This window comes from Chrysemys picta, chromosome 9 (genome assembly GCF_011386835.1).
Source record: "Chrysemys picta bellii isolate R12L10 chromosome 9, ASM1138683v2, whole genome shotgun sequence".
In the NCBI taxonomy this organism is placed as follows: domain Eukaryota; kingdom Metazoa; phylum Chordata; order Testudines; family Emydidae; genus Chrysemys; species Chrysemys picta.
The window spans coordinates 7256778-7280618 of NC_088799.1; the positions used below are offsets into that span (position 1 = coordinate 7256778).

Sequence of the window (23841 nt, forward strand, 5' to 3'; positions counted from 1 at the left end):
ACTTAGCGGAAACCTGGGGACTCCAAAAGATTGCAAAGCTTGCCACAACACAACAAATAAAGCTTAAAGAAACACAAAGAGATTGAAACGATCAATGATATTAACAGAAGACCTTTTAAACTCTTTAACATCACCGTATATTTATTAAAGAAAATACAATATCTAAAAAAACCACACTTGAGTAAGAAATATTTTAACAGGAATTAAGAAAACAACATTCTGGTTACTAGTAACAAAAATACTGTCTTATATGGCGTTTCAAACCAACAGCTTTGCAAAAGTCATTTCTTCCTTTCTTTCCAGGTGTTCACATGGTGTAAGAAACTCATCTAAACTCATCCTTTCCAAACTTACAGTTTAATGACAAACATTCATTGTAGCAGGGCCATGATAAAGTGCTCTGTAATAAGACTGGCAGTGATCGATATAGATCTGGTCTCTCTCTCTTCCAGTGTACTTTGTTGGATCCTAGTCTTTCCTTCCTGAAAAAGGAACTCCAGTTTCTTTCCCCTACACGCCTCCTATCCTCCCCTGGTCTCCTGAGGTTGTTTTGTAAACTTGGATATTCTTCACCAAATGTTCTTTCATGATGTACACAGATCACATTTTTTTCCTGCTTTAATTTTAAAACTGCAGCTTGAGTTAAAACATGTGCACATATCCTTTGTCCATATTTTTGAAGAACTGAGGTATAGCATTAAGTCCAGTTGTATGTCGCTGGTAGTAAAACATATGGAGGGGACAAATGCTCATCAGGAATGCATGTGGTCAAGGAGGTATCTTTTCAGAGAGGACGTCACCAGGCTGGAAGTCAGTCTGAATGGAAAACCACCGGGCTCAGGGTATTTTCTGGTTACTTCATTTCAAATTGAAAATAGCCAAAGGTCAGGCTTTTCTAGTCTCTCTACTGTTATGATGTTGATGTGAGAATTCCAAATTACCTTTTCATCACAGCTGTAAAGGAGACCTGCAAAAAAGAGGCTGAATTGAAGCTATTTCATAGGTTAAAACCTGTAGTTTGTAACATGTTAAGAGTCTCAGGGGGGGAAGATTGGCAGATATGCCTTAGCTAGACAGAGAAAAGGAAAATTCAGGAATTAAGGCCATGGATCATTACACATTCTCTTCCTGATACACTTAAATAGTCTCAAGGAAGTGATGCAAATCCCATAACTTCAGTACTTTGGAACTAGACTGAACAGAACCCTAGGAATATACAATACAGTATACCACTGGCACCAGCTCTACATCTCTCTCTCAGTGCCATTGTCCACTTGTCCCAGTGCCTGAGACACACAACTACCTGAATGAAAAGCAAGCGGTGAGGCTGGTAGGAAACAGGAAGGCACTGCGTAGTCTCATAGTCCTAAGTGGACTCGGCACCATTCCTACTCAACCAAACAGCAGCTGTAACCAAAAGTGCTTTAATATTTGATTAACAGGGAGACTGCATCTTTTTCTTTCAGATGTAGGCCCAGTACAGTAAGTCATGTTTCCATCTCCTTCAGGCTAAACTACCGCAGTGTACTCCACCTGGCATAGACCAGGAAAGGCACATCGTTGTTTAAATACACAGCAGCCCACTTTTAGGTTAGGCAGACTAACAAAACCACATCACCAAAGTGGTCTATGCTCTCCACTGGTTCCCCTTCAAAAACCTGAACTGCTTCGAGGTTCTAGTCTTTATAACCTTCACCCAGCTAGGACTTCTTAGACTCAGAGATCACCTCTTTATGTATCTTAGCTGCAATCAATGAGGAGATTGTGCCTGTCATCTCCAAACTGAAATTCTCAGGAAGTTTGAAGCAGGGTATTCTCAGGGGAGTGCCACTGTCACTTTACCCTACCACTGGACAGCAGGGTAGGCCCAAGTCTTACTACCCTTAGGGAATAATGTAAGAATCATCTCTCTAGATAGGCTGTTGTTACTGAGGGATGGGCCTATCAACGTTTGCCCTAGAGACAGGCAAGAACCACATCTAAGAAAGAAATGAATAATGAACAAGAAATGGAAATAATGCTATTACTACTTAGGTGTTACAGCTCCTAGATTCCAAAGGAATGGCCGCCATTAGAAATGTACATATACATTTCCATCTCTAATTTCTGGGAAATAAAAGTCCAGTTTTTCGTGTGGTTTTGAGGACAAAGTATAATCACTGGTCACCACAACCTAGAGCAAGAAAATTAGTAAGCCAACTGATACCTGGTGTGGGTGTTTTTTTGTTTGCTTTTTGTTCTGTGTATAATTGGCCTCTTTCCCTCTTGGAGGTTTTATCGGGTTGGTATTTGTCTTGCCTAATAAGTAAACAGTGTTATCAAGAACACTCTCTGATTTAAAATGCAAGTCAGATTTTAATTTTAACACAGTTGCAAAAAATAATATTTTTGGATCTTTTCCCCCCTAAAATAAAAATATCGTAAGTGCCAGGAACTCAGAACTCATGCCCAATCCTGCAACAACATTGTGCACATGTGTAATGGAAAAAAAAAATCACTGAAATGTTAAACATGTTGCATTTACTTGACCAAAACAGCTCATAGCCCAATGTGAATTATCATTATAGCATATTGTGTGTGCAAGCAAACACAAATGTAGACCTACTAAGGCGTGCAGGGCAATCATCTCCAGGTTTTCCCCTCCTCTTTTTTCCTGTATTAGTAGTATTAATTTCTAAATATTGCAGTAGTGCCTGAAGTCCCCAATACAGGTCAGAGCCCATTGAGTGAGGAAAAGGACTGAATATATAAATAAAATTATAAGAGTGATGATGGTGACACAAAGGGAGAAGAATACAGTTAAATATATGTATATATATACACATACATACTTTATTAATATTAATAACTTTTAAAATGCAAATATAAGTGTCAATTATCGCCATAAGCCCATCACAGCAATTAGTTCACCAGCTTCTCACAGGCTTTACAGCAGAGGTGGGTATTGAGGATGGATTTGAAGGACTCAGTTTGGCTTTATAGATCATTTCAGAGAGGGGATTCCATGTGTATGAGGCAGCATGAGAGAAGACAGAGTTATAGTATAATTGCTACTTTTATTAGAACTTTCAAATTCCTGTCTCCCAGTCCCTGGTGCAAATGATTAGCTAATGTGTATCTGTTTGTCTCTCTGACTTCCAGTGTACCTCAATCTCAGTGCCACTGAAATTCAAATGCCACCTACTTCTTGCAATATTTGTCCAAGGGTCTCCTGGCTCTGAATGCGTTTCCTATTTGAAAAGAGAAGAGAAAATTACTTCAGTGCAAAGCATTAGTAGTTTCCTACTGTCTCATCTCCCAGGAAACTCTACCTGTCTCTCTCAAGATCTAACCTCCCTACTTCCTGCAGACCTTAGATCAGAGCCTCCCACAGGCCTAACCTACTTCCTGTAGTTCCTCTTTCTGAGGCCCAAGTGTTCATCAGGTTAACACCTGATCCCATTAGTATCACCCCTCAGATGGGGGGCTGGTAATTATGGCACAGATGGAGCCAGCCCATGTTCCCTTAAAGGGCCAGTCATCCCAGTCACTCTGTGGCAGTGGTACAAAGACATTATAATAAATATGAAAACATTACTATTATAAAGGATTGTGTAGTGTTGTCCTATGCTCTGTTACATGTGAATTTAGAAACAGTGTAAACCCAAACACGTACCTATATATTTTTACCTGTCTATTTTGGTTGTTATGACCACCGTGAAATTGCCTTCAGTATTAGGCAAGTACGTTGAAGGTACAATTACATAATTCCCTGCAGAGAGTCGGCACAGTTGGCTCACTTCCTGTGAGTAGCAGTGAGGTACACAGCTAACCAGTGGCTCCAAGTGCAGAAAAGAACAAGTATGTGGTTTCCAACTGCTGTTAGGCACCTGAAGGCATTAAAATAATTTCAGATCTCACACCTTTAAAACAAACCAGTGTGTTCCATAAATAATCTACCCCTCCAAATACACATCCTATTTCATATAATGATCACTGTTTGCTCAGGATCTCTTATCAGTTGCCAGGGGAAAAAAAATGTGTGTTGCGGGAGGGGGGTAGGAGAGATTCATGCCCGATTACCAAGATTGGTTCTTAGTCACCAAACATTCCGAACCGTTTGCATCTGTGCAAAAATGAAAAAAAATCCATTCATTTTAAAGAAGTGTATAATTTAATATAGAGTTAACTAGCTATAGTCTTAGTGTTAAATAAAACCCTTCAAATGTTCAGAAAATGGCTGCTGCATGACTTCTAAACCAGAACATGACAAGGGTTCAGTGAAACCAAAAATTCGGTTGCTATGCTATCCAATCATGCATTGTAATACCATACACTCTACTGTACCTGTGAACTAATACAGCTCAAATGTCTACTTGTATTGGCCCAAATGTAACCATTTATAGGCTGTATTTCCATTCTCCAAGGTAAGAGGCACCTGAATAAGTGATGGATTTAGTTGATTCTTGTAAATGAAACAATCAGAATGACTGGGGTAAATCATACCTGGAAAATATGAAACCCTATTGGAAGACACTTGCTATCTTGACAGTGCTGACGGAGGGTGACTTTCATGCTGCGCTCTTCTGTTCCTGCAGGGACGGAGAGGGGAAAGCAGGGATTGGTATGGAAGGAGTGGAAGTTCCTGCTACCTCCAGCACTTTGGCCGTTTTTCCAGCATCCCTGTAGCTGCACAGTCTCCCATTCACCTGGTGGGAGCTCTTCACAGAGGGTAGCATCAGTGGGTGGTGGTTTTATCTCACTATCAGATGTAAGACAGAAAGGGAAAGTAGTGTACAAAAGGTAAAAGATTTCCATGACTGCAATTCACCATCCTTAGTGCTCAGCTGTTAAACTATTGACAAATACTAGTAATGAAATGTATGTCAAGAAATGCAAACTCTTGACAGTCAAGCATTCCCATTAACTGTCAATTCAATGCCAATCATTGCCACGTATAAATATAATTAAATGCAAAACCTGAACATTTGTGGAAAAGAGAAAATAAATACCATAAAGTAAAAATTAACATCTCTACAGCACCTTTAATCTGGCCACATTGCACAATATAAATTTAAAGTATAAGCACATTAAAATATGTATTTAAGAAATAGCAATAGAAAATACAACATGCTGCATTAGTTTATTGATTACATTTCTTTTGAATTTCCTAACATTGATGCATTTAGTTTCTTAACCTTAACGTTCCATGAACTTACATTTTTGCATTTAATTTCCCTAGGGTTCCCCCCACTAAATAGGGCAAGGGGGAAAAAGAAAGAAGGAAATATGAAAACAATGTAGCTCTCAAAGTCCTTCCCCACTACCCACAGAGCTCCAGAAGACATCTACCCTGGATGAAGTGAGCACATCACAGAACTGTGCAACATCCAAGATGTACTGATGCCTGCAGTAATTGTGCAGCAGTAAGATTCTTGTATAAAAACACACCAGACCCTGGATGAAGTATATTCTCCACAATGTACACACAGGGGGTTGCGGTGCAGAAGGGGGTGCGGGCTCTGGGGTGGGGCTGGGGATGAAGGGTTTGGGGTGCAGGAGGGGGTGCCAGGCTGGTGCCAAGGGATTTGAAGTGCGGGAGTGGGCTCAGGGCTGTGGCAGGGGTTTAGGGTACGGGCTCCAGGAGGAAGTTGGGATGCATGAGGGGATTCAGGGTGTGGGCTCCAGCCGGGCGCCGCTTACCACAGGCAGCTCCTGGTTGGCGGCGCAGCGGGGCTAAGGCAGGCTCCCTGCCTACCCTGGCTCCACACTGCTCCCAGAAGCGGCTGGCATGTCCAGCCCCTAGGCAGAGGGACCAGGCAGCTCAGTGCGGTGCGCGCGGCCAGCGCTCACAGGCGCTGACCCCGCAGCTCCTGGCCAATGGGAGCTGCGGAGCCGACAGTGGGAGTGGGGGCAGCATGCAGAGCTTCCCTGATCGCCCCTCCACCTAGGGGCCACAAGGACATGCTGGCGATCCGGCGCTCGCAGCTCCAGCCCAGTTGCAGGGGGGCCGCTGAGACTCGGGGCTTTCGGCCCATAGCGCAGAGACTTGCTGCAGGACGGACAAAATGAAGAGGCGGCCCGGAGGTTCCCCACCCGTCTATAGGAAGGATTTCAAACATCTCCGAGACCCCATTCAAAGAGCCAGGAGACGTGCACGTTATAGAGCCACACTAATTACCTGAACTCAAAAGATTTAGCACCTTCTTTACGTGTACCTCTCCTAACCATAGTTCAGGTCACAGCAAGCCCTCGTAAAGGGTATAATGCTTTACATAAACTGTCAACAGGGTTTTTGTGGGATTTGCTACTTCTCTTCCTTTGCGAACCTACCTGAGGCAGATTCTCCCCGTTGAGAATACACGAAGCAGAAAGTCGCTCTCTGCATCCTTCAGAAAGGTGCTAGGGACAATAAGGTAATAACCAGGGGCAAGGTCAGAGTGCAGATGTACTTCTCTGTCATAAGAATGACAAATGGTACCTACAACCGGAGGAGCAGAGAGGGTCTTTGGTAGGTTAAACCGCCTCTTCTCCACCTAAAATAGACACATAATGTAGCATAGCATTGTAGGAAAATTGACAAGATTATAGCGAAGTTAAACTGGGTCAAATATTCAGTTAACAAACCCCAAATCCATAGCACCATAAGTGTGTGTTTTGCCATCTGGCAGACCATGCACATGGTGCAGATATTTCCAAACCTGTCTCGAAGGGTCAGATTCAGGATAGCACTCATGAGGGTCAGCAATTCGGGGTGGAGAAAATGCTTCCCCCTTCTTGTGCCCTTGAGCAGTGCTGGACAGAATTTCACTGGGGACTGTAGTCCCTTTTCTCACACAGCTTCCCTGTGGAAGTTAATGCCAGAAAGGGGGCAAGAAAGGGTGAGGTAAGTACAGGGAAATGGTCCACCATCTCACCCATGCATCAGCCAATGGAGCAGACCACACATATAGTACATTACACCATCTCAAAAGCCCACAGAGCATTGCTCTGGCATATTTATCCTGGGAGTGCCCAGGAAGAATTCTGTCTCAGCTAGAATTGCTCGTAGGGATATCAGTTACAAACCGGCCCCATGCAGAACTGATCCAACATGCTTCAGGGCAGAATTTTGCCCAAAGGAAATACAGAATTCTGATACATTGATGTGCTTTCATTCAGAGTAGATTTACCCAGGAGCCAACATGGTCAGACCATAAACCATGGGAAGCTCTCATTTTCCATGCAATGTTCAGTGGTGCTGAACCTTGCTCATGTACAACAGCTACTTTTTCAAAGAAATACTTTTTGGGGAAATCTCATGTATTCTCAGGGCAGGTTAAGGCTCAGCAACTACCAGAGCACATTTTGTAAAGTGAGCAACTGTTATCAAAAAAAGTGAAAACAGTTCGTTTTAATTTGCTCTCTTCAAAACAAAAAACAAACAAACTAACAAAATGAACAGGCTGGAGCAAACCAGGCCCAGACTGAAAACCTGTCTGCCACGTTACAGCTGAAATGAAACATTTTCAGTGAAGGGCAAACATTTTAACTCTTACGCTTTGTTATACCTAAAATATTGTGTAACAGAGAGCTGTGGGGAATTAAAGGAGATTAGGAGAAAAATACTGATCATACTTTGAGTTAAAGAGTTTGGCCTGAGCATCAGTAAAATAAGCCTTCATCCACTGCTAATTATGTTCTTGTTTACAAAAGTAATTAAGAAGAAAAAAGCTGTTAGAAGATATTTTCATAGTGCAAATTACACTTGGAGGTGAAATTATATTAATGAACCCGGGGCAGATCACTGTGCAACTGGCAAGCATAAAAACCCATTTCTGAAGTTTTTGAACACCTCCATGATAGCCTGAGTATGCAAAACGGAGTTGCACAAAATTGCATATACAAATGAGTAGAATTCTTTTCAGTTGTACTAGGCAGTTCTGAAATTAGTTTTCTTCCTATGCATATTGTGTTGCATTCTGGGTACACACATTATTAGACAGAGTTTAAGAAACTAGAAAGAACCCAGAGAAAAGCAACAAAACAAGTAGGGTGGTGAAAGGACTGACTTATGAGAAAAGATTAACAGAGATTTTAAAAGATTAAAACATATATAAGAGGTGATAATTAAGGGAGGGACATAACAGTATACAAACATGTGAAGGGTGTAGACACCAAGGCGAGAGAAGAACCTCTTAGGATAGTACAAGGGGGCTGAACTAAGAGAAAGGAGTCGACATTAAGAAAGGGAAAAATTAGGCAGATTATCAGGAAAAACTTTCTAATACTGCAATGTCCTGACTGGGGGAACAGTCTTCCAAAGAGAAGTAGTGGAAGCTTCACTGCTTGGAAGGTTTAAAAATAAACGGAATAAAGCCCTGGTAGATGTACGATAAGCAACAATCCTTCAGTGACCCTGTGAGATGGGGAGGCTCGTCTAATAGGTCTTTTACACCCCCGACTTCTATGAACAATTGACACATGGCATTGCTATAGCAAATGAGGGACTATGTCAGATGCTCCTGTTTTTCTGGAAACTTTTCTTCTTGGCCCAACTAGAAGTTTGAAAAGTTAACCCTAATTACCTTCCAGATATGCAGTCCCACAGCCTGGTAATTCTTCCCTTGAATGCCTTCAGTCAGAGATGAACCTTCCTCTGCTAAGCGGGTCAGATTCCGAGTTCTTCCAGCCCAATCAGCGCAGTACTTCCTGGGTTTCTGCAGAAGAGCAATGCACACCTCACTCTGCTCACATATCCTCAGCCAGAACTTGGGGTTAACAGGGAAGCTGTTGTTGTTACGGCAACCACCTGCAGACTGGCCTTTCACCCAGGATCCACAGAGATGCTGAGTATGACTCAGCACTTTCTCTAATAAAGAAAAACAGGTAACGCACATCAGCAATTGGAAACAATTCATTTTTGTGGCTCAGGAATCTCCAGACTGACAGCATTGCTGTGGCAGTGCCATTTTCTGTGAGCTAACGTTCACAGCCAAGATATTCCAAGCAAGTCAGAGTGGGAAGCTGAGGAACTTTATCCTTAAAGATCATATGCAGAACTATTTCTACAAGTCTGAAACCTCAAATTTGTCTCCCAGTTGGAAGAGATCATTACAGGGCTCCCCAATAAAATTTTCTACAGGAAAGGGCTAACCCCCACACCAAGGGGCCAGACGTAGCAAACAATTCTTCAGCCTGAAAAAAAAGACTTTAAAACTCCTGTGCAATCTCCTTCTTTCCTCCCAGCCGCAACAGACACAGGAAAGGCCTACAGGCTGGGAAGGAAGAGAGTAAAATATTGGTATTTCTGCTTTTAAATATTTTGCATCTGATATTGCAGCAAACGAGGACAATAAAATAACCTAGATAGAGATCGTCTCATTTGCAAACATGAGCTGATGTTAAGAACTTTACAGCAAGCGTAGGTCGGAATTCCAATTCGCTACTCCATAGATCATCTTGAGGTGGGATGAAGGTGTAACTGCAACACCTACACCTCTGGGGGTGTGGAGGAGCAGGAGGAGGAGAACTTATACGATCTGAAGAGAAACCAGAGTATACTAATGGGACCTGAATTCAGCAAACAATCAGTATTCCACAAAGCACTTAAGCACATGATTTAATACTTTGGTGAATAGGAATTGACGTACGAACGTGTTTACATATTTTGCCAAATCGGGGCCAAAATGCCTTCTACTGGTCTTTCCCTGGAGTAAGCACAGAATCATAGAGATGAAGGGCAGAGGAGAACTTGAGGAGTCATCAAGTCCAGCCTCCTACACTAAGGCAGGATTACGTAAACTTGGCTCGATTCCCCAGGCTTCTGTTCCTCCGGTGCTGTTCAGATGACCTAATTCAGAACCGGATTCTCCCCGTGTGCCAGAGTTTGTAGATGGCATCAGCAACTTATCTCCCCAGGCTTCAGCTACTGCACTGTTCTCCACACAACCTAGCTTGACAGCTTACACTTCTGTTTTACCCCTTCGCTGCCTGTGAGCTGGACTCCAGCTATCATTCCCAAACCTCCTGATGCCTAGGCTGCATAGAATAGTGCATGAAGTATGCACTGTAACCATAAGGGCTAGAAACATTTTTTTAAATGAAAGTTGAGATTTCGGAGCATAATTCTATAGCAGGGAGATCAGCTCTGCAGTAATCTCCACAGCCTCAAAGTATGTGAGTCCCTGAGCTTTGCATAACCATTGTCACTTGCAACTCTTAAAATTATTGGCAAATAAGGAAGAGGATTTTTCCAGTAAATCAGAGAAATGTAGAGAAAGCAAAAGGTTTAATTTACTTACCAAGTCGGGGCCAGTTCTGTTCTCCAATCTCACCCAGAGTACGCACTCAGTGCATACTCAATAAAATTTGGAAAAAGTTTTGGAAACCACAAAGGTCTAGTGCTAAACAAGTCTAATTTTGGCCCTTTGTAATTCAAATCAGACTTCCCCATTAAACTAATCTGATTTGTTACCAATAGTCCCTTTGTCCACATCGTACCTGTATAGAGGCTCTGAAGCTGTCCATCTTCAGTGACTGGAAATCCAATGGTAATCTCATCAAACTCCTTGAAAAACTCCTCTTCCTCAACCCAGAATTCTCCTTCCTGGATCTGGGAAAGCAATTCTGAAGCAACTACTGGATCCAATTGGCTCCACCCTTGACCACTGCAAATAAATTCACAAAAGTCAATGTCTAGGCTGTTCGCTCACACTCCCAGTAGAGTTCTACAAAAATCTTCTATCAAAAATTGCTTAGTGAGAAAAAAAAGTAGTTTTTCATTTTACTGTTGTGTTCATCCATACATTTCCTCTAGTTATTAATCATTGGGACTGGAAACAGAAATTATAGATAGGCAATCTCTGTGAAGGAAGACCTAGAAACCAGCTAAACCAGAGAGTAAGGGATTATGGAACATGCTCCCAGGTAAAACAGATAACTTATTTACAATGAACACTGAACAATGTGAAAAGTACTTGTACTTTTGTTTATTGTTTGTTAGTTTTTTTTAAATCAGGTTTTAGAATTTGCGCATGATGGAAAGAGGAAGTGGAAAAAAAACTCCAAACACAAAAAAGTGGTTCAACAAATAAAATAAAGTATGTCTGTTTTAGAAGGGTTTTCTGGAGCCACTTACTGAGCCCCTTACATCAGCGACACACCATTTCCATAGAGCAGTAGGGCAAGAACTTTTTAGCATGTTGGCTTCCAAGTTACTACAAGTTGAAGATCTGAGCCACAACTAATTATTTAGGGTCCTACTAATTGCTGGGCACCTTCAATTCCAATTAATTTTACTGAGACTGAAAAACATTCTGCACTTTACAGAACAGGGTACTACAGCTTTAAGTTCTTTGAGGCAAGGAGTGCGTCTTCCTTTATGTGCTAGACACCGCATAAAAGAACACTAATTTTTAAATTAGGCTAACTTTTTCTCTATGCAGTGTTGTTGTAGCTGTGTTGGTCCCAGGACATTAGAGACAAGGTGGGTGAGGTAATATCTTCTACTGGACCAACTTCTATTGATGATAGAGAACCTTTTGAGCTTACATAGAGCTCTTCTTCAGGTCTGGGAAATGTACTCAGACTATCACGGTTAAATACAAGATGGAACAGATTGTTTAGCATAACTAGTGATGAGCTGCCAAAGTCTTAAGAACCAGTTCCCTACCGGTTCTTCGGTGGCACATCCTTGACTCACTCTGGGTCTTAGGCGGCACTTCGGTGGCGAGCCCATCAGAATCACCGAAGACCCGGGGCGAGTGAAGGACCCTCCGCCGAAGACCCGGTAGGGAACCGCCCTGTGAGTACAAGCCCCCTGTCCGTCCGTCCCCATCTGACCCCCACCCACGTCCTGCCCCCCTCAGAACCCGCAACCCATCAACCCCCCCTGCTTCTTGTCCCCTGACCACCCCTCCCCCCGAGATCCCCCAGGACTCCACCCCCTACCCAACCCCCCCCCCCCGTTCGCTGTCCCCTGACCACCACCCCAGAACCTCCACCCCCTTATCCAACCCCTCCGCCCGGCCCCCTTACCATGCTGCTCAGGGCAGCGTGTATGGATGCCACGCAGCCCACTAGAGCTCGCAGCCCCACCCCCTTACCATGCCGCTCAAAGCAGCAGGAGCTGCCCAGGAGCAGTCCAGAGCGCTGGTGCCGGCGGCACGGCACGCTGAGGCTCTGCGAGAGGTGGAAAGGCAGGGGAGGGGCCGGGGGAGCCTCCCCAGCCGGGAGCTCAGGCGGGCCGGATGTCACCCGCGGGCCGGTGTAACGACAGAAAAACCTCTCCCTCCCAATTGCTCACCCCTTTAACAACCGGTTCTAAACCGGCTTCTAAATTTAACAACCGGTTCACGCGAATCGGCTCCAGCTCACCACTGAGCATAACTAGTTAATACATATTTCAAGGGACCATTCAAGTGAAGTGGCCTGATAACACACCTTTTCAGCCACAAAAAGAAAAATAAAAAATCTGGGGGAGAGGGGATTAAGTGAATTACAGACAACAACTATTTAAGTCAGTGGTTTTCAACCTGTGGTCTATGTTTAAGGGGTCTACAAAAGGTAGACTATGAAAATAAAATTTCAGATCAAGAAAAGGCATTTTGTTTTTCTGATTAATCAAAAGGATGTAAATATCCCCAGATCAAAACCTGGAAGTGTTGTCATTACCATACAAGTCCACTGTCTAGCACCCTTTCTCATACTGCGTCAAATGTTGTGCTGACCATGTGCAACATGTATAGTTGAATTCTGTTCAGTCAGTTTTCAGTCTAAGACATCTATGGGAGGGGTCCACAGACCACAGGTTGAATTTCCAAAGGAGTCCGCAACTCCACTCGAAATATTTGTAGGGGTCCACAAATGAAAAAAGGTTGAAAACCACTGATGAAGGTGAAATGAGACAACCACTATGCTCTCAGAAGAACTCATACAGAAATATGATAAAAGACAAGCACCATATCACCTGTGGGTGAACACTTTTCACCAAGTGATCACTCTATATCTGACCTCTCAGTCCTCATCCTCAAAGGAAACCTGCACAATCCCTTCAGAAGATGAGCCTGGGAGCTTAAATTCACACATTTTCTAGATACCAAAAATCACAGATTGATAGCTTATTACAACAATCTATAACCCATTTAAACTCCCCCGCCCCCCCCCCCCAAACATATTTCCTAATAATGTATCATGTATTTGGACATCTGGATTGCCAGACCCAAAGCCTCAAAAAATTAAGACCCACAAGATCCATGATGATGTATGTTGAACTCATAAAAAAGGTTCTATGAAATAAGGCTACCGTACTCTGCAACTCTTCTCTGTTGTAGCCTATTATGAATACTATTCTCTGTAATACACACACACACACTATGTGCTCAACACAATAAATATCTTCATCTTTATGGTAGTACCTTAAAAAGAGTATTCTAAATGAAAACAAGCCACTTACCCTTCCCTCCAGTGTCCTTTCCAACACCGCCTCCCCCAAGGGTTTCGTATCCGTAGCAAGATGATTTCCTTGCCCGAGACTCTGGAGAGATGAAGCATATCTGAGACAATAAAGGCATGAAATTCTCCCAGTTCACTGGCACCTGTACAGGAAAGATAACCATCGTTAGGAAGTAGAAAACTACCCAGCATTCTTTTTCAAGGCAAGAGGTAGTAAGCTCTCCATCCACTGTGAAAAAGATTCACTTTCTACTGAAGAAAGTTGCTACAAGTCCACTGCTCTGCCTGTGAACACAACGGATGAACATGCAACCCACACTGTACACAGAGACAAATAACTGCCTGGTTTATGTATCTATGATCAGAAGAGTGAAGAGAAGTGCTGATCACCAGAATCCCTAGAAACATGCTAGTTAGCTTTGAGTATCCATAGACCAGTGGTGCTGAAGCACTACTTTCCCTTACTTTTTTCCTTTTATGGGAAGAGAGACAGAGACAGTTGCCATGTTTAAGAATCTCTGGAATGCTCATATTACCTTGCCTGGAGCTGAGGACTGAGCAACTTATCACACATCGTTCCTTCAGGTTCATCAGTCTCCTAAATACCATCTTCTCCAAAACTCTACCAGTCCTCTCTCTTTCCATGCTTCTTCCAGGGTCTTTTAGGGTCCACCTCTCAGCTAGACCTCCAGTCAAGTCAACTAAAGCATCTGCCACTTGCCCTGCCCATAACTGCTCATAAGACCCATGCACCCTACAAAAAAACAAACAAAAAAAACAGTGGCACATATTTCAAACTTTACTCCTAAAATGAACATCATTTTGTCTTTATTTTAATCACACATATGTCCCCACTGGGAGCCTGATGTTAGTATGACATAAAAGGTACCACTGCAGCTGTAGAATATTTAGGCCATCAGACACCTCACGTATTCAACAAAGTATCTAGGTGACTGCTGGTGCCTCTGCTATGATTCTGTGAGGTACCAGAGGACCTTGTCCAGATGGTGATGGGTTTGTATGACAGTTTCATGACAAGTGGACACACACACCAGTGTAACAGAGTGTTTTGAGGTGAAGGTTGGGCTCCACCAGGGTTCAGTGCTTAATCTATTGCTATTCATGACTGTGATGGACTTCACAAGTAAGAAAATCCAAATGGAAGGTGGTCCAAAGTCGATGTATGGAGACCATATTGCACTAATGGCCGATAGTTTCCTGTTCCTGGACCAAATCTTCTGCACTAACAAATTATGGCCTCAAAAGGACTAAAGAAAAGACTGAAGTAATGTGGGTGATTCACATGGGACTAAAATAGATTAATATTAACATTGAGGGCCAGCAACTAAATCAGGTTTCTGCATTCAAGTACTTTGGTGGCTGGTTAGCAGCAAACAGAGAAGTCAACAGAGAACTGTGCGTGAGACAAAACTTGCAAAGATAGGTGGTGTGATTTATGATAAGCATATGCCCAGACTATTTAAGAGACAACTATACAAAACTTTGGTAAGACCAGCTCTTCTCTACAGATCAGAGAAATGGGTGACCGATGAGAAGCACTTGAGAAGACCTGAAGTCATTGAAATGAGATGTTTGAGGGCAGTGAAAGAGGTGACATTGCTGGAACACATGTGGAATGAGACCAAGGTCTGCAGTATCAGACAGAAGCTGCAAGAGAGGAAGCTGAGATGGTATGGGCATGTTTGAAGGATGGATAAGGAAATCTTTTTAAGGAGACATTTGGGACTAAAGTTCACAGGCTGCGAACAAGAGGATGGCCAAGAAAACGGTCAATAGACTGTTACGGGAGGATGGAGTAGAAATGGAGTGAGCGCTGGACCAGCAAACCTGGAAAGACCGATAGGCTACCTGATGGGAAAAGGGAAAGAAAAAGAAGACATCCAACTGCCTTATGGAAAGCTTGATACAATCCTTTCCTGTACAGAAACTGCTCACTGCTTGTCATTTGCACCTCATCATCATAGAATTTTCATCACCATTCATGATGTACAATATAGTTAGTAATGTTTAAAAAAATAACGTTTCTAACATACCTCCCCTTAATATAGTCTTTGTTTGCTAAACACAGTCAAACTAGTTTTTTCCTCCCACCTGTTTTATTTTGTGGGATCAGGGAGGTTGTGTTATTATTTGCGGTAACTACAAAGCAGAGTGAATGAACACACTGAAAGAGTACTAAACCAGATTCATAACATTTCTGTAAGAAATGGTCAAAACAATATTTACCAGGCAAACCAACAGTAAGAAGAAAAGGTTAATGTGCCAAAGGTGCCTTGACAGAAACATGTACCTTAACTTCAGCGTATCTACAGCTAGCTGGGTAACGTCACCGTAAAAGGTGTTTGTCCTCTGATGGGGGCTAAACAAACCCTTCTCTAAGATCTTGTAACAGTTTGGTGTCCACCTTATCCAAAGCATTTGGTCTCTGAACTGCTTTGTCAGTCTACACTGTATAGTGGGCCGAGATCGTATTTTGCTGCTTGTTTTATAAAACAATGGCCCCACTATCAAACACAAAAGAAAACAACAACATTCCAGGGTCCATAACTCCTGACAAAACCAGCAAATGAGTGACAAGGGATGGTTAGGCAGCAGTATGCAAGGGAGAAATATTCAGAGCTTGAACCTCAGCTAACATCAATTGGCGTAGCTTCATTATTTCAGTGGAGCAACATATATTTTCAATAGCTGAAGATCTGACCGTTGATGTCTACCTTAAATCTTCTCAAATAATGCAATAGGGAAAACTTTATTTCGGTCTTACTAAGCTAGGTGATCTGCAGCTAGTAGCTAGCTGAGCATCACTGCAATCTATCAGCTGCTGGGTCATTATAAAAAAAACTCTTATTTTTTCACAATTCCTTTCAGTAAGAAAATCTCACCCTGTGTGAGGGTGGAACTGTATCTGGGTGATCCAGGATAAACTCTGGCAATTATCAGTCTATATACAGTGAAATATAAAGAGTTCAAGTCCTAGAGAGGGCTCTGGAAGCCCACATGGCAGGAATGCAATCCAATCAAACAAAGCACTATGTAGAATATGTGCTAGTCATTACTACAATTTAAATCTCCTCCTTCAATGAAGTTCACATACTTGGCATAGACCTTTTCCAGTAAGGGAAGCCAAAACACATCTTCTGTCTGACACTGGGAGAAGCAGAGTTTACCACCAAGGCAAGGCAGGCGATCATCAATGGTTACCTCCACCCAATGTCCAAATTGCCAGACTTGACAAGTGAAACAGCCTGTGTATGTCTCCTCTGTCCAGCTGGGCTGACCTGGAGGAATTACCTGGAAGAAGACAAAGCAATATTAACAAAATCAAGACAAACAGGGACTTTCTTTTGAGGAAACCACCACTTAAAACATGGTCAATTGCAGCTATTCTACATCATAGCATAGATAGAAATAATGTCATAACATCAAAGAGTAGAGACAGAGCATCAGAGTACATCATAGAAGTTTCATTGAGTTGGAAAAGGCTAGGGAAAAATAAAAATGTTAACAGAGCATACAGGAGAATCCGCTAGGACAGTGGTTCTCAAACTTCTGTACTGGTGACCCCTTTCACATAGCAAGCCTCTGAGTGTGACCCCCCTTATAAATTAAAAACATAATTTTTATATATTTAACACCATTATAAATGCTGGAGGCAAAGCGGGGTTTGGAATGGAGGCTGACAGCTCGCAACCCCCCATGTAATAACCTCGCGACCCCCTGAGGGGTCCCGACCCCCAGTTTGAGAACCCCTATGCTAGGACATGAAACATTACAAGAAGCTGTTCTATACCTTAGTTAGCAGGTATTTACTCTTCTGCAAAGCAACACAGGCACACAGGAACCAACAATCTCCCAAAATCCCTTGCTTCACTTGCACTTCCTGTGGATTGTCTGAAAACAATCGAGGAGCAGAACAAATTTCCTAAAATAAAGCAAACATTAAGGTTAAATCCTGCATGACAGTCTAAGCCAAACAAGTCTATGTTTTGTGGAATCGGATGGCTCATGAGACAATTAACACAATAAGGGGCCTTCCACCTTTCATTCCTGTTTGAATACAGCACAGGTTACCACTAACTGAGAATTGTAGTAAGATGAGGCCCGGAAACATAACCTCTTGTGTCAAAGGCCCAGTCTGAAGCCTGAACCAAAGTACTTCCAGGCATTGCTAAGCAAAAGCTGGGCTGTGAGCCAGAGGCAGGTCCCACTCACAGAAGTTGGCAAGAAGAGGGCTGCTAGAAGCAGGTGCATCTTAAAGACAGGGTCAAAAGGACAGCGTGATGGATAGAAACAACATGATCAAAGGAGGAGACAGCCCCCAATGAGTCATGGGGCTGTACCTCAATACGTCAGTAGGGATGAGTAATCTGTCCTGTAACTGTATAAAAGTAGGTCCTGGAATGCGCATCTTTGTCCAGCCTAGGGGGCAGTGGAAAGTCCTGCCACTGACTGAGCTGTGTCCATTGTCAGAGTACATATTCGTAGTATGTCCTGTAGAAACTATTAGTGTGCTTCATTTGACAATAAACCTGGCTTGGGTTCCTTCGTACCTTATCAGAATCTGTAGTCTTTGGGGGTTCTCTCGGGGTCTGCTGTGTCAGCTATCTGCGCAGAGCTGGGGCAGCACCCAGAGGGAACACGCACGCAGCCAACTGTTATCATCGAACAAGAGCAGAGCACCACACCGGTAGCTACTGACAACAAGAGTTGTTACAGTATGACTACTATTCAGTAGGTGACCTATGTGAAATAAGTCTGGTGGGTCTCAGTCCAGATCTTGGTAGATAGATTCCATCATCAATAATACATTACTATTGATAATCTCAGCAAAGAGACAAGAAGTGAATGAACAAAGAGAGAAATAACCCACTCCCTAGTAGCTGTGCAGGTCACAACTCACAAGCAAGGTTGAGGTACATTATCAGGGCAACATAGGATGCAAGCTATGAAAGAATTCAGCATCCCAGTACAAAAAAACCCAAAACCCTTATCTGGCCAAGCAAAACACGGTTTGCCATTGCTAAGCAAGCTATTGATCTAAACTGCAAAACAACCAATTAGTCTGATATGATCATAGAATCATAGACTTTAAGGTCAGAAGGGATCATTATGATCATCTAGTCTGACCTCCTGCACAACGCAGGCCACAGAATCTCACCCACCCACCCACTCCTGTATCAAACCTATGTCTGAGCCATTGAAGTCCTCAAATCATGGTTTAAAGACTTCAAGATGCAGAGAATCTTCCAGCAATGTTGAAATTAAGAAATGGATCTCCCTTCACTTTTCTTGTAAACATTACAGAGAGCAGGAAATTGAATGAATTAGCCCTCCTGAGCTGCTGGTTTGCAACTTTTCTGTAGCTAAGCCCCACACTGGGAAATATGCTTATTAGTTATTATTTGTTTTACCATATGGTCTAGGAGCCCCAGTCATGGACCAGGACCCCGTTGTGCTAGATGCTGTACAAGCAAAGATCAAAAAAATGGTCCCTGGTGCAAAGAGTTTACAATCTAAATATACAACAAGAAACAACAGATGGATACAGAAGACAAGGGAGTACAAGGAAACAATGAGACAACAGGCGGTAGTCCCAGCACACCAGCAGCTTGTCAGGTTTTTGTCGGCAAAGGAAAGTAATTAAAAAGCTTTGCAGTATTTATGGTGCGCTCCTCCCAAGCATGATGGGCAAGCCCAGGAGAAGGCACAAGGGTGATAGTTTGAAAATTTAACAAATGGGCTATGGAGATTGGCATCGACATTTCAAAACCGAATGAGAGATGATTGGGTGTGTGTGTGGGGGGGGGTGATAGGGCATAAAGGCCTTCAAAACTGAAGACAAGTAGCTTATGTTTGATGAGACAGAGAAGGGGGAGCTAGTGGAGGGATTCAAAGAGAAGGGTGACGTCGTCAAAGAGACGAACTAGAAGAATAATCTTTGCAGCAGTATTCTGAATGGATATGGGAGGGGCAAGATAGCATTTATCAAGGCCAAAGAAAAGGATATTGCTCTAATCAAGATGTGAGATGATGAAAGCCTGCATGAGAGTTTATCTGGGCGGATGGACAGGAAAGACAGTATGTTTGAGATGTTGTACAGAAAGAATGGGCAAGATTTAGACATAGTCTTGACGTGAAGGCCTACAGAGAGGCCTGACCTGAAGATGACACCCAAGTTATGGTCCTGAGTGACAGGAAGGATGGTGGTGATGTCCACACTGACTGAGAAAGCTTGGGGGGGGGGGGGGGGAAGAGGACTGGGTGGGGGGGAGACTAAGAGCTCTGTTTTAGCCATGTTAAGTTTGAACTGATGGCTAGACATCCCACAAGGAGACTTCAGAGAGATAGGCCGAGATCTTAGTCTGGACAGAAGGAGACTGATCTGGAGTAGAGAGGTATTCCTGTGAGTCTTCAGCATAGAGATGGTAGTTGAATTTGTGTTTGCAAATGAGATTATCCAGGGATAAAGTGTAGAGGAAGAAAAAAGGGAAAATAAACAATACTTTGTTTTTTAAGAAGGCCATTAAGTTATCATATTCACCACTAGTGATAGAGTCCTAAAGGGAAGAATCACAGGTGCCAAACTTAGTCAGACTTGCTGGGTAAACACATTTGATACACAGAGTACTTTAGTCCAGGGCTCTCAAAGTGGCCAGAGATACAGTTAGCCCAGCAACCATAACACACTACTTTTGTCATTTTTGTATTTCAGAACCATACAAAGAACTAGAAACAGTAACTGAACACTGGTTAATGGAAAGTCAAATTTTGCTAAAACAATAAAGCTAACACATCTCAAAACTCACCTGAGGTCTCAGCCAGGAAATCTCCCCTCTGAATTGTGATAGTGGGGTGGAATAGTTAAAAAATAGGGAGGTGTCGCTTGCTGGAAATGTGGGGTCTTTGTAAAGATTTTCTTTTGTAGCTGACTGCACTCTGTCTCCCAGCATTTTCAACACAACTGAAGCTCTGTCGGCCTCTTCCAAGACTTTACGTCTCCAACTGAAATCTATAAATTAAAATGAACCAGGAATCATAACTTTAGGAGTGGGTGAGAGAGGCTGATAAACTCACAAACGAAAAGTCACTAACCGTTTCCACTTAATCGCTTGAACCATATTAGCTGAAATCTTAGTCAAAACCAGTTGTTGGCCATGAAGAATCCAATACTGCAAAAAAAGAACACATCAAATGGTCTGAGTAGTTATTACTCCTGAGGGCATTCTGTGCCAGAAAAATAAAAATTCTGCACACAGTATTTTAAAATTCTGCAAACTTTATTTGTTATCAAATAAACGCCGAAGCTCCAGCATGGCAATGGGGAGCACAGGCCACTGGCTATACGAAGGTGGGAGATCACCCTGCAGCATTCCCACCCCCAGGACGTAGACTCAGTGGTGACGCTGCACCTGACCCAGCACAAGGCCTGGGCCTACCCCAGAAACACCCTGGGGCCCTGCCCCCTCTGTGCCAGGTGCACCAGGTGTGGGGCAGGCAGGCTCAACCAGGCAGGATCCAAGCGTGGAGGGGCTCAGTGTGGGGAGACAAGAGTCTATGTGGGACAATCTGGGTGCAGGCAGCTCAGTGGGTGGTCTAGGTGTGGGGGGATCTGGATGCACAGAGGCTTGTGGGGGGGTCCAGGTGCAATGGGACTCTGCAGGGGCTTCCAGGTGAAAGTGGTTGGGGCTCAGCGGAGGGATCTGGGGGGGGCTCAGCAGGGGGATCTGGGTGCTGGGGGAGTGGGGCTTGGTGAGGTGGGGGTCTGGGTGCAGCTATCTAGAGGTCAGTGGTGTGGGCATCTGGATGTGGGGGTTTGAGTGCAGGGGGTCCGAGGTCAGGGGTGGTCCAAGTGCGGGGGGGGGGGCAGATGTAGGGGTTGAGGTCCAGTGTGATAGGGGCCAGGTATGGAGGACTAGAGGGGTTCTGGTGTACGGGGTGAGGCTTGGCGGGGTGTCTGGGTATGGGAGATCCCAATGCATGGGGGTTGGGGGGATGGGGGAGCAGCTCCCTGTACAGTGACCCCTCCCCCACAGCTGAGGAGCGATGGGGGCAGGAAGCAGCGGAGAATGCTGAGCTTCCTGCAGCTGGGGGAGGTTTCTGGGGGTGAGTCTGACACAGCCCCAACCACTCCTTGCAGAGGAAGAGGAAATCCCGTCCTCTCCTAGCAGCTGATCGCTCAGGGTAGGAGCCACTGGCTGGAGTGTCCCCAGCCCTGCAGTGATTTACTTCTCCACCGGCTGCTCTGGGTGCCTGAAATTATTTACTTACGCAGCTATGGAGTGGTGTGTGACTGCTCTTGCAGCTTCCCTTTGCTTCCCTGTCAGAAAGTCATTTTTCTGCAGGGAAGCAAAGAAATCTGCGCGGGACATGAATTCTGAGCACACGCGGTGGCGCAAAATTCCCCCAGGAGTAAATTATCCCAGTGCAGCCTGACACCTTCCTCTCATATAAGTAATCTCACCATTAACTGACAGGCCAAGCTAGACAGAAGTATGAAATAGAGATAAACCTCACTGTGAGTACAGACACCTGCTACTGCTCAGGATATGATCTCACAAGATAGTTGGAGCAATACTCACTCCCCTCTCAGTCATGCCCTGTTAATCCCCCTCTCTACGCATGCCTGGCCAGATGCCTCCCCAAAGTTTTTCTCCTAAAACTTCCAAGACCTTCCCCAACAAACATGCCAACCCAAACCCAACCTTCACAGTCCCCCCTCAGACCAGTCCATCCATACACATTCCCCAGAGACCTGCCTGCCTAGATTTCTTACACAGGGCCCCTCGCAACTGCCCTCCCAGATCCTTTCCCCTCAGAACCCTCCTTCCGTCCCTCCCACCCAGACTCTTCACCCCCCCAACAGTTGCCTAGAACCCTCCCCAAATCCCACCCTCCCCCCCACACCCGCTCCCAGACACCTGCCCCCCAACCCCTCCCCCCCACCGCCGCTCCCTGACCCCTGACCCCTGCCCCCAACCCCTCCCAGACACCTGCCCCCAGCCGCTCCCAGATACCTGCCCCCCGACCCCTCCCCCCACAGCCGCTCCCAGACACCTGCCCCCCGACCCCTCCCCCCACAGCCGCTCCCAGACACCTGCCCCCCGACCCCTCCCCCCACAGCCGCTCCCAGACACCTGCCCCCCGACCCCTCCCCCCACAGCCGCTATCAGACCCCTGCACCCCGATCCCTCCCCCCAGTCTCTCCCCCCCACAGCCGCTCCCAGACACCTGGCCCCCTCCCCCCACAGCCGCTATCAGACCCCTGCACCCCGATCCCTCCCCCCAGTCTCTCCCCCCCACAGCCGCTATCAGACCCCTGCCCCCCGACCCCTCCCCCACAGCCGCTCCCTGCCCCCCGACCCCTCCCCCACAGCCGCTCCCGGACACCTGCCCCACAACAGACCATTCACATCCCCTCCCTTCAGGGTTCCCGTCCCACAACCCAGCGCCCCGCCCCGGGCTCTCAGCTCCCATCCCGGGACCCACCCGCTGCCGGCCCGTTACCTGGGCTACATCCGGCCCGTTCTACCCGGTCCGGAGTCAGCCGACTTGACCACCAGCCAACCAGGAGCAAGGATCGGAGCACGTGACAGTGTACAACCAATTATAACCCCTCTAGGCAGAGACGCCTGATCCTAGCTCCCCAAGAGGGGCCGGCGAACTACCGATCCCAGCATGCACCGCGGGGCAGAAAGACTACAACCCCCAGCATGCATTGCCAGTGGGCTCTCTCTCTCTCTCTCCCCCACCCCCTACGTGGGGTACAGGGAGTGCTGAGGTCCAGGCCCTCTGCAGTTGCCTCTTGTGAAACGTGTCCAGTTCCAGGTGCAGGGAGCCCTTGTGCTGCAGAAGGGGGGGGGCGTGTCCTACAGGCTGGGGGGAGTTTAGGGGAGGCAGAGTCAGCCCAGGGTCCTGTCACCTTTGGACCCTGCTGAACAGATTCCAAACTGGCCAAGAAATACAGGCAGCCGACCTCTACACGCGGGAGCTGCACGAGGACCTGCTTTGTCAATGCAGTCTCCGTTGGTCGATGAGCATCAACGAACCGGACTTCAGAATCTAATTTTTCTGAGGTCATAATGTAATTATGTAGTTCATAACAATTGAATCATTATTAAACTAGTAAAGATACCAACGATAGACACATTCAATAACTAGAATATGAAAGAAGTGTATAAATATGCAGAAAATAGCCACACACACCCAAACACACACTTCTTCAAAGGCAAAAACCAAAAATCAGTGCCTATGCCTTAAGCATTCGAAAATCATGAGTTAGGCCCCAAAATATCACAAGATTGGCTTTAAAATCATGATATTTAAAAAAACAACAAATGTTGGGTTCTTTTTCATGGCCTAGTTTCTGAGCCTTTTCATTATAGTTGGGTCATGTTTTCAAGACTCTTT

At 44.9% G+C, this 23841-nt stretch overlaps 1 protein-coding gene across 14 annotated transcripts; it reads right to left on the bottom strand.

Annotated features, from left to right (window-relative positions):
* Positions 1-113: 113 nt before the first annotated feature.
* On the bottom strand, positions 114-23071 carry CAPN10 (calpain 10). Of its 14 annotated transcripts, XR_010590541.1 has the most exons (16): positions 22939-23071; positions 20527-20603; positions 20241-20443; positions 17225-17356; positions 16529-16725; positions 13950-14167; positions 13415-13556; positions 10462-10628; positions 8547-8830; positions 6313-6515; positions 4689-4741; positions 4486-4571; positions 3670-3869; positions 3185-3230; positions 2207-2298; positions 114-967 (listed from the first exon to the last, which is right to left on the bottom strand). XR_010590541.1 is itself a non-coding variant. In XM_024109777.3 (15 exons), the coding sequence occupies exons 3-15, from the start codon at positions 20382-20384 to the stop codon at positions 938-940; spliced, it is 1902 nt and encodes a 633-aa protein (XP_023965545.2). In that variant the 5' UTR covers positions 20385-20443; positions 20527-20603; positions 22939-23071; the 3' UTR covers positions 114-937. The 14 variants fall into 14 exon arrangements, 8 of the variants coding, with proteins under 8 accessions (XP_023965545.2, XP_065413684.1, XP_023965543.2 ...); XR_010590545.1 differs by lacking the exon at positions 4689-4741; XR_010590542.1 differs by lacking the exon at positions 2207-2298 and having other exon boundaries at positions 3656-3869.
* Between the last annotated feature and the right edge of the window lie 770 nt (positions 23072-23841).

Excerpts from the sequence above, each read along its gene's own strand:
- CAPN10 (XM_024109775.3), bottom strand. The coding sequence starts at position 20,384 with ATGCTGGGAGACAGAGTGCAGTCAGCTACAAAAGAAAATCTTTACAAA. Across the intron at positions 13,557-13,949 it reads AGTCCTCAGCTCCAGGCAAG|GTGCCAGTGAACTGGGAGAA; the intron begins GTAATATGAGCA and ends TTTCCTGTACAG. Across the intron at positions 6,516-8,546 it reads TGGGACTGCATATCTGGAAG|GTGGAGAAGAGGCGGTTTAA; the intron begins GTAATTAGGGTT and ends TGTCTATTTTAG.